The sequence below is a fragment of the Dendroctonus ponderosae genome, unplaced genomic scaffold (genome assembly GCF_020466585.1).
Source record: "Dendroctonus ponderosae isolate FM_Combo_2020 unplaced genomic scaffold, Dpon_F_20191213v2 Dpon_F_20191213_1, whole genome shotgun sequence".
Classification (NCBI taxonomy): Eukaryota; Metazoa; Arthropoda; class Insecta; order Coleoptera; family Curculionidae; genus Dendroctonus; species Dendroctonus ponderosae.
The window spans coordinates 3,899,325-3,910,162 of NW_026017110.1; the positions used below are offsets into that span (position 1 = coordinate 3,899,325).

Here is a 10,838-nt window from a genome sequence, read left to right on the forward strand (position 1 = left end):
GGGCACAATAGGACAGAAATGACCGCGGTGCAAGGCCAAACACCACCTCGGCGGTGAGGAAAGGGTTTTAGTGAGTAAACAGCTTAGCTGGAGTCCCACACAACCCAGAGCGACAGACCACCAGCTCTGGGAGTGCATAAAAGAGCATTTCCCAAACCTCACCGGAAAAAAAAACCTACAAAACCAGACAAAAAGTAGTCAGTCGCTAGAAATAGCCTTGTACAAAAGCTGGCCGGAAGCAAATGGGGTGCAAAACCTCAAGTCTTGAGAACATCCGCGCAAGCCCTCTGTTTTTCAACTGCAGAATATGCCTGCCCAGTCTGGTGCAGATCAAGCCATGCAAAACAGGTCGATATCGCCTTAAACCAAACCTGTAGGATTATTACTGGCTGCATGAAACCAACACCAATCAACCAATTGTACAAAGCAGCGGACTTCGCAGAACCAAGCGAAAGAAGAATGGGTATAGAGCACGTAGAAAAATTTAAGCAAACCTTCGACGATCGCCATGTCCCTTATGGCCAAGAACAACAACGGAAAAGGTTCAAATCGAGGAAAAATGTTCTTCAGTGTGCCTCCGTGGAACCGACCGACAAATTCCCTATCAACGAAAGTCCCTGTGCAGGGTCAAATTTGGACTGGAATACATGGAGAACGCTAAACAGAATACGAACCGGCGTGGCACCCGTAAAAACAAACAAGCTGAAGTGGAAAGCTGAGGAAGACCAACAGTGCCTCTGTGAATGTGGGGAGGTACCAAACATGGGCCACCTGCTGGCATGCACATTATGTCCTGCAAAGTGCTCCATCGATGAGATGTGGATTGCAAATGAAAATGCCATAGACGTAGCCCGGTACTGGGCAGAAACACTTTGAACGGAATGATTTCGGACTCGAAAAAGTAAGTAAGTTCGGCTGAAATCGAAAATGACCAAAAATCTATCGAATAGCTCGACTGTTCTTACAAATTTAGTTATAGGAGAAACTAATCCATTTTCATCGGAAATTGATTAAATCGCAATAATCAAAGTCCATTACCTTTAGCTTCAAATACTTCAGATCCTCTTCTAATGATCTGCTGTGCGGATGGCAATCAGGATAACCCGCAACACCTACACTGAAATCATCTGGATAGTGCGTTTTTATGAATAAAACTAAATCGGAAGCATAAGGAAAGTCGCATTTAGTGTCGTCCGTTTCTAGTACATGGGCCCAATCTGAAACATATAAATTCTATATGGTCGATAGAGGTGCTCGGTATTTAACGTAACCGTAATTTCATTCATTAATTCTTCATTCTGCACAATTTTTGTTCAAAGGCTGAACATCGTTTTTTAATTGTATGAAAGTGAGAGATGGACATTTTGAACAATAACTAATTCATTAAACGGGTTAATTTAATCTAAATTAATCAATTAATACAAAATTATCTTTTCCTGCAACACATAAAAGTTGAAGATGGTTCTCAGCACGCAAACCTGAATTTTTGAAAAATAACATAGGGCCAATTGGAATGCAATTCCTTTCAGAATATTGTAATTTGTGGTTAGATCTGCGAGTTAATTCAATTTTCTGACCTGGTTTTCACAGTTTCTTGACTAAAAAAATTAAATAAATTTACCCTACAACGTACCGCCTTGCAATGCCAATAAATTCCTCACTTTGCATCGTTTTAAGTAGTCTAAAATTTCCATCATTTTTCTTCTAGCAATGTTCCTACCGCACAAATGAAAAAGGACTGGGAAATTGCACTGCGTAATTTTTTTTGCTAAAGCTATGCCGGCAATGTCACTTATGGGCTTTTCCAAGTTCATATTTCCCAACCAAGTAACTGCCACAAAAAGAGGCGAAAGTTGCTGGAAAACTTCGCAGCCAAGCTCGCTGCTTGGCGATATTTCCAATGACCATCTTGCCTCTGCGGTTTCTTGTAAGAGAGCCTTAATAAACTCGGTCCTCTCGTTTTGCTGGTGTTCCATCGGTAGATTGTTTACGATTAACGATTCTTTACGAACACAATTCCACTTACCACAAGGTGAACTGTCGCGCGAATGCAGTTAAATACGTGTAAACAGGTGAGAATGATAAGAGAAAGTCAGTCAGTAAAGTTAAAGTTCAATTGGATTTTCCGAGTTCGTTGCCATTGGTTTTGTAGATTCCACCGCTTTGTAAACACTGTATGTTGGAGGATATAATTAGCGCCCCCAAAAACAGGAAATGCTTCGTTTCGTTAAAACCTTTATAATTTACATTAATTTAAATGCCGGAATTTTTTCATCTTGGGTTTTTTATATTTATATATCATAGGTTTTCCTGCGGGTTCTGTGAATCCAGATAAATTTTTAGCTGCTACTAATTCGAACAAAATCTTGCTCGGGAGTAGGGATGGGAGAAAAACATCGATGTTTCGCCAACATCGATGTAATTCGTTTGATGTTCGATATTTTTACCATCGATGTTGGAAATTTGGGACATCGATAAAACATCGATGGTAGATCCTGAAATGAAAACATCGGACATTTGATGTAGATACTAGATAGAAACATTTTCTGTCAACTCTTTGATAGTGCCAATACAAACAATACCGCGGCATAGCGACCCATTTCCAGCTGCATCTGAAAAAAGCCTCTTTTTGCAGTCAGTTGACCGAAAAATGTGGCAACCATAAGTTGAATAAATTTAGCCGATTATTTACCAATGCATTGTTTTAAAATGTCATAGTAGTAGTAAAATAAAATTATTTCAGCTTAAGTAATTTGAAATTTATATGCAACGGCAAACTATCACAACATCGATGTTGTCAAACATCGATGTTCTGCCTTCGATGTTTCCTTAACATCGATATTACCTTTCGATGTCAACATCGATGGCTACCATCGATGTTATAGGATCGATGTCCCATCCATACTCGGGAGTGATTCTGTGAAGTCTAAATAGCATTGAAACTACACTCAAAAAAATGCGTTAAATATAAAATAAAATGACTTTAAATCTATTAAACTCCATAAATTGCAGGCAATTTATTTCGGGGGTGATCCGGAAATGAGATTAAATGTTTGCACGTGGTGAATGGGAGTAAATTAATAAAGATGGGTATTTTTCATAGTAATTTTATGAACCGACTAATCTGTATTCGTAAATCGCGGCATTTTCAATCGAAACAATGAGCGTTTCGTGGAGTATTGGAAGTGCCAGTCAAAACAGGAAAATGCGAAATTAAATCAATCGAGCTGGAATGGAAGTGGTTTCATTGATTTTGATTTAAAAACTGCAGTGGTAAAATCGGTTGATTCTCTGCTTAGTGAGTCAGTGTTTTCTTCATATTTATTTACCCTATTCAGCTTCTGAACTTTCTTCTTGAAAATTCAAGTTGTTTTTTTCTTAAAGAAACCGCAAATGCGCTTTACCGAAGCAAAACATGATGTTTGGGCTTTTTTCTGTAGTATTGAATTCTTTAAATCACTAACATCAATGTTCAAACATCAGGAAATACTCATTAAATGAATTCCTCAGACTGGGATTTATATATCTTATTAACTTTAATTTTTTGATTAACTTAGAGTATATTTTACTTACCCCATTTCATCTGGGATGCCTTTTGTGCGACGACTACACTAATTAATGTTCTTGTCTTACGTCCTTCATTCCATCCTTCCACATCAGTTCTTATTAATGTTGATTTTCTCGGGTTTCGCTAGCTCATCGTTTAAATGAGATTAGATAAATTGAGACTCTTTTAATCCCAATGTTTTATGTCAAATATAAAATTTAAACAGTTAAAAAATAACTTGAGTTGCATTTTTTTTATTTGCATTTATAAATCAGCTTATGTCAAATATAGACGAATTAGTCAATTAGCGAATGATGACGATGATAGGGAAAAACCCCAAGAAGGAAATTTCAAATGGTTGAAATTTAGCTGATGTAAAGAAGACAAGACAAGGATACAAAAATTATATCACAAATACAAACTTTATTAACCGATCGACCTTTAGAAAATTAGGATTTACAACTTAAACAGAAACCCCTTACACATTAGAACATTTTGATATTTTACAAGTTAAAGGAAAAGACATCCTACACGCTTCGCTGTAGACCTCGTGACTGGAGGCTAGAACAGCATTATTAACTCGGCGGTTAACTTCATCTAGCTACAGTTATTTATAAAATCTAATACAGTCTTTACACAGAAAGGCATTCCCACAGGACGCCACTACTGATCAATCAGAAATATGTTATATCTTTGCAGTAATAATTGTATTTATGTAGAACTAAACGCAATGGCTTCTTTGGCAGTTGATCTTTTAAAATTTATTTATTGATAAAAATATATTATCTTTAATAATACCCGATGTCTTCAAAAGTGGTTAAAAATGGATGAAGAAGTAGCGACATGAGGATTCTACAAAATGTGCAACTAAAGCTTAAAATTCAAGCACAGTGCCGAATCTGCTAAACTTTAAATAAAAAATTGAATGAGTTCAACTAAAATGTACAAAATTATTCGATAAAGAACAACGAAGGCCATCTGGAAAACCAGCGCAAAGGCTTCTGACAATTTCTTAATGGCAATTTTTTCACTTTCACGACAACAATTTAAAACTAAAACTAAAAACTAAAAGAAAATTAAAACTTTGATCGGAGCAGGCTTGAATCAATTCAATAAATGGAAGCTAAACTGGATCGTTAATGAACTGGATGAAAACAAAAAATTGCAAATTTAGGGAATCTTAAACTGAATATAGAAAGGCGTGGAATTTGGACCAGCAAGCATGGAACTCATCCAATTGATATTCCTTTATCCAAGTCCAAGTTCATCTATTAAAAATTATATAAACAATATATTGCCTTATCAGAGAAGAAACATTCGAGAAAATACTGAAAACCGTAGTGAAAGATCAAACAAAATTATTGCCGATGACTTAGCAGACACCCTGAAATATTTACAGATGATCGTAATTTTCGAATACAAAATTTGCAGCCGGGAAGCTTTGCTTTTAAATCTATTATATAGTTTTTATGCAAAGTAGCACGAAATTCCCGTAGTAACCATTAAAGGTTCTCTTGATATTGTTGTTTATACTTTTTGCGTTCCTGTTGAATTCCTAAATATGCGAGTAAACGTGAATAGATTTATACGCAAAGTATTACTTAGATAATATTAAATGAAAGTTTTGATGTATTATGTACATAGATGAAATACTGTTTAATTAGGAATTTTAAAATCAGAAAACATACATGGTGCACTGCTCAGATCTATACATTTTCAAAATACCCATAACCAATATGAGAGGCATATTCTAGCTTTTCTTGTGTGGATTATTGTCCTCTTGCTTATTCCGTTTTTATATATTTTTTGGAAATTATTTTTTATGTTCCTGACAAGATGCAATAAAAACAGAATTAAAGAGAAACATGCAGTTCGAAATTGAATGCAATTTCAGCTGTGAATGTTTCTTAAATGTATTTCTGCATCATCAGGGCTTGTAAACTATTCATATGAAAAATGTTGTCGTTCATGAAAAGAAATAAAAAAATATATATTTAGAGAACTTAAATAATTTGAGAATAAGCAAACATTGATGATGCAAAATAAATCTTCAAAACGTTATCAGTTTGCGTATTGGACGTCGTTCTAGTTTATTCAATTCCACAGGAATTTTCGACGTTAAACAAAGAAAAATGCTTAAATCAAGGTAAAAAACAAGAAAGTACTAACCCAAAAAGATTAAATGTAACTAATCGATCAGGAACGAAAATTAAGGACTGTTAACTGGACACTAGCGAGCTTTTCGGTCATGCTGAAAACGAATTTATTCCTAAAGTTTTACATCTTTATGCTAAAAGATGCTCCTCAAAAGCCCGAAAAACTCGCTAGTTGCAAGTGAGCAAAGCTACTCTTGACAGTTTGTCCTAAAAACCACTATCAACAATAAAATGCAAAAATTTGAAAAATGTTGAACTTGCTGATGAAGACATCGTGTAAAACATTTAGTTAACTATTTAGGTACCGGTTGCAAGACATCTAACTACTATTATAATTACTATACTGGTCATAAAAATAAACTCTTGCATAATCTTATATATATCACTCGTAACCAGTCTCATGCATAGTGGGTGGACACCGTTCTCTTACTTATCGATAATAGTTATTTTCCATACTAATTCATAAAAATAGTATTACCTAATTGCTTGGAGGTGTTTTACACTTAGCAAGGACCACAAAGGGCGATGTTTATCTACTTAAGACTATTTACATCGTTCGCCCCAAGTCCACATTGACAGTGTCTAAGATAGGAAACATTCAACTAGCTAAATACTTGAGGCTTTGCATTAATTATTATTTTCAAAAAATGCAATCTTCACCTCGATTTGTTTCGTTTATACAACATTTAAAGTTTCTTATCCATAGCGTGTCTTCAGAATCCTTTTGTATGCACGTTGAAAATACATTGTTGTTCCTATTGTTTTTGGATAAAAACGAGTGTTGAACAAACCCTACGATCCCCTAAATAAATAACCCTAAAGATCTGAGTTAAAATCTACCTATCCTAACATGTATAAATATTAATTTGATAAACTCTCTGCTGGCAAAATATGACTGAGGTATTTTTGTAGTTAATTCGGTGACTGTTCGGTCAATCAATTGAAATTTGTACTTACGTTAACTTAGGCTAATTTGGTTATAGTAGGAATTGTTTATTGTTGCCCATTGATCAATAAAGGAAATGTTACCTGTGGTCTTTTGAGTGTTACAGGTGGGGTCTATGCAGCTTCCCATCAAGCTAATTTGACTTTGCAGTTTGAGGCTCAACGTTACTTGATGTGGCAGTATTTGTGCAGCTAGTTTTGTGCATGTCGCAGATGGTCCCTATTTCTCTAACCAAAATCTAGCTAGGCTGCAGATGAGTTGTTTTTTTCTATTTTTGCTCATTTAAGTAATCAGTCATGTCATTTAAGTAATCAGTAAAATGCATGTTTATAATTGTGTGTAGTGTGGCAGGTAGGTGCTTTGATTTTTTGTAAAATAGCGTAAACGAAACAGTTATTGGCTGTCTGGCTGCTAGGACTTTCAGGTCCTGATTATTTGATTTATTGCTCAGACATGGAAGAGTACATACATGCATCTTCTTTAGTGCGTTTCAATTATTCAAGATTCTGCATTATTCGGGCATGAGCATTTTTTTCCTTATAGAAGTACGTACATGTTTCGATAATTCGAGAGAAATAGCGACTGCATCTTAAAAATACATTAAAATTTAGGGAAATTGCATTTGCAACATTTACCTGCTGATTAATTCACAAATTTTCTACAAAACCAGTAACATTCCACATCATTTTGAACAATGATCATCAAAATTTATGGTGATTTTCCTCGATATCACTGAAACTTAAGTCAAGGGAACCTTTGCATAAAATTGTCTATTTTTCTTTTTATCTAAAATAAGCAACAAGTTTTTCAGCCTACGGCAGCCACTTAAATTTTAAAACTTTCCAAAGTCAAAAACATTTTAATTTCAATCTGTTTTCCCGGTTTTTACTGCAAAAGTGAATGTGTTTACAGGTAAATCTTTGCTTACATTTGAAAACCCAGAAACCGATAAAATATCACTAGAAAATACCTGAAAGCTCGAAAGATGGCAAAATATTAGGTTGAAATAGGCAAATAACTGCATCGCTTATCCTACTAGTGAATTTTACACCAGCATAAATTTGCGGGGGCCAAATTTACGAGCCATAAAACGCGTACATTCGCGCGCATTTTCTCGTTAGAAATTTTCATTAAAATTTCCTAAAATTTATGCACATCAGTACTAAAAAACGTTTTTCAGTAGTTAAGGAGGGTTGATTTGAAATGCTACACAAAAAAGTGGACAGTCAGACACACAACAATAAAAACAAAAACGTCGAATAAACAACAATTTTAAAGTAATTTTATTACAAAAATATAAAAGAAATTTTTGATTTGATTGACACTGATGGATCGAGCCAGAAAGTCACAATTTCTGGGTGATTGGAGCATTGTTAATGCAATTTGGAAGAAGCATTTTCAGAAATAATCATCTCACATGTGCGATTTCCTTTTGCCTTCCTAATCAGAACTCGACTGACTTTTCAAGCTTTTTAATTCGTACACTTCAGCTTGAACCGTTATTCTAAAAAATGGAAAACAGTGAGTAAAATAAAAAAAACCTACTTTTCTAAATTTGCAAATTTCGAAGGGCTAATAAGTGGAAAATACTGCAACATTTGCTTAGAAAAACCTAGTCAATTAATGAAAATTAAGAGAATTCCATGTCGCTGCTACGGTATCTACTAACCGGTCGATTTATCCCCGATTAATATGTTACCAAAACCCGATTTCTAGGCGAAAAACTTTGCAGTTGCGATACAAACTTTCCCAAAGTAAAACGCTCACCATAAATAATTGCATCAAATTCGATCAACTTTTCCAAAACCAATCCCTTCAATAGCGCCGTTCTTTCAAGGAAATCACGTTTGTTTTGAAAGGAATTTTCCAAATTGGGCCATGAAAGTCACGTAAATCATGTTATTTTGACCCACTTTGAGAAACTCGACGACAAATAAATAAATATTGGATCAGGCCGCTATTTAACGGAAATGAACGCGCATTTACGTTCAATCTACTAGGGAATCATTAATTAACTGTTGCGAAGGATGCGGCTTGTCTCAGACTATTTTGATATATGAATATTGACTGATTTATTAGACTCATATATGGCAGAATGTCCGAAGGAAAATTTGATATGCATGATGCAAAGCTGCCATTTGCATCTTTAGTGAGAGGCTTATGGTAAACGCTCTCTAGCATGGGCATTTACCTGCGTAACACGGTTATTTAACAAAAATACTTAAGGTGCTGCTGCTAAATATTCAGGCTTTAATTAGTGGAATAAGTTATCAAAGGGGCACTGTTGGAGTAAACTTGCAGGATTTTTTGCGATGATTAAAACCACCACTAATAAACCTAATTATCGCAATTTTTAATAGAACATTCTGTATATTTTGACTCCGATCGATGACAAATGAAATACTGCAAGATTAGAATAATGCAGTGAAAGGTTTAGAAAAGAATGGTTAAAAAATTGTGTTGATTTTCGCAGTGAATAGATAAAAGTTAAGGAAAGTGAAAAAGAATTGGAGGTGGTTTTCTTATGAATCCAATGGAGACGTTTGCTCGCTTTTCGTCTGAGCAAAATTTGCAAACAAATAATTGCCCTAAATAACACTTCAAAAAGAAACCAAATCGTTTTCAGCAATCCGAATTTATCCAGTTCCAAAATTAACAGAAATTTGTCAGTATAACGTCTATTTTGATCAGTAAACGCTTTCAAAGTTCTGCAACTCCGCTTTTAAAATATGTAACTTCCCATAACGCATCAAAAACTTACGCTTTTACAGCGTATAGCAGACATTCATATGAAAATAAAAAAACAAGCTTATATTAAAAAAAAAAAACTTCCAATCCAAAGCGACGAACAACTTCGCATTTCCTAAATATAACAGAAAATGATTGAAAACGGCCCACTTTCCTTTATAAGTATCACAATGTTATTGAACCTTTTTGCTTGTTTGCTTAGGAAAAACCGATTTATCCTGCGGAAACTGCGGTTAAAATACCAAAAAACCAGCTGGGATTGGGTGGGGTGACGTCCCTTGCGAAAACGACGTCCTTATTCCATATTGCAAAGGGTGAAAGCTTGGCTTATATTTTCATCGTATACTTTGATTCGACGCAAAAATCGTGCAAATTTTTTCCACTTCGTACAAATACGAAGCCAGGGTAATAACAACAAAACATCGCTAAATCCCTGGAGTACGTGACCCGCATGTACTGTTAACGTCCCAGCATTGCTTCCGTTTGCAAAAAAAAATATTTAGCAGCGAAACCCGAAACGTCTTAGTCTAGTCGATTTAAAATTAAAGTGGATGAAAACCATCCATCAGGTCAACTACGAGGGCGCAAAGGTTGCAACGAATGCAAAACAATGAAATCACGACTGCTTAAAACTAATGGAATTGCGTTGATAACCTGTGAGGCTGTTGCGAACTACACGAAGGACTACTTTCAATGTCAAAAAAGGGGCTGCCATCTTCTAGCACTTCGCTGAGTGGATTTGATTCAATGAGGATGTTCTGTTCTTCGTTGAACGGATTTAGACCGTGTAAACCCAATGCGGGCGGATTTTCCTCTCGCATGGCGGCCTGATCGAAATAGTGTACACCAATGGGACTGTGGAAGAAGGATATGGATTCAAAATCCACCCCAACACATCCCTGGAAGCAAAATTTAATACTCACTCTCTAGAACACTCGTTATTTAGTAAACATTTGTAAAGGGACTTAAATGGCTTCATACAGAACTTTGCGTTAAATAAAAGGTGCTTTTATCAGACTATGAAGGCTTTCACGGCCGGTCAGATTACATTTAGGAATGTTTTCCGGGCTTTGAAGCCGTGGTCTATCGGAATTTCTTCCTGACGTTTCGTCCACAACTGCGGTGGACATTTTCAAAGGCGATGAGGCAGTGGGGGAAGTGATCTCCCGTGCTTTCCGACTAAGAATGATTCAACTGTTGGATTCCCAGTCGTATTTATGCAACCACCAAGGCTCTACGGACTACCCAAGATCCATAAACCGGATGTACCACTGAGACCCATTGTGAGCGCCATTGGAAGTCCCACCTACAATATTGCAAAATATCTAGCCAAACTATTACAGCCAAAAATTGGAAAAACGGACAGCTTTATAAAGGACTCATCCTATTTTGTTCAGAGGTTGCACTCGTTGTCGTTATCGCCCGGGGAAATCCTTGTGAG

The 10,838-nt window shown here is 35.8% G+C and overlaps 2 protein-coding genes across 3 annotated transcripts in view; both read right to left on the reverse strand.

Annotated features, from left to right (window-relative positions):
* Positions 1 to 2,166, reverse strand: part of LOC109534565 (methylenetetrahydrofolate reductase 1) — a 5,455-nt gene extending 3,289 nt beyond the window's left edge. Inside the window, exons 1-2 of the mRNA XM_019900289.2 lie at positions 1,634 to 2,166; positions 1,039 to 1,217 (exon numbers count right to left, since the gene is read on the reverse strand). Of these exons, the coding sequence (XP_019755848.2) occupies positions 1,039 to 1,217; positions 1,634 to 1,976 (522 nt within the window). The 5' untranslated portion in view covers positions 1,977 to 2,166. The remainder of the gene's footprint in view (positions 1 to 1,038; positions 1,218 to 1,633) is intronic.
* A 1,784-nt stretch (positions 2,167 to 3,950) lies between these two features.
* Positions 3,951 to 10,838, reverse strand: part of LOC109534559 (insulin receptor) — an 82,243-nt gene continuing 75,355 nt past the window's right edge. For both annotated transcript variants that reach the window (XM_048670069.1, XM_048670068.1), the window contains exons 11-12: positions 10,052 to 10,296; positions 3,951 to 8,153 (exon numbers count right to left, since the gene is read on the reverse strand). In XM_048670069.1, coding sequence (XP_048526026.1) covers positions 8,090 to 8,153; positions 10,052 to 10,296 — 309 coding nt within the window. In that variant the 3' untranslated portion in view covers positions 3,951 to 8,089. The remainder of the gene's footprint in view (positions 8,154 to 10,051; positions 10,297 to 10,838) is intronic.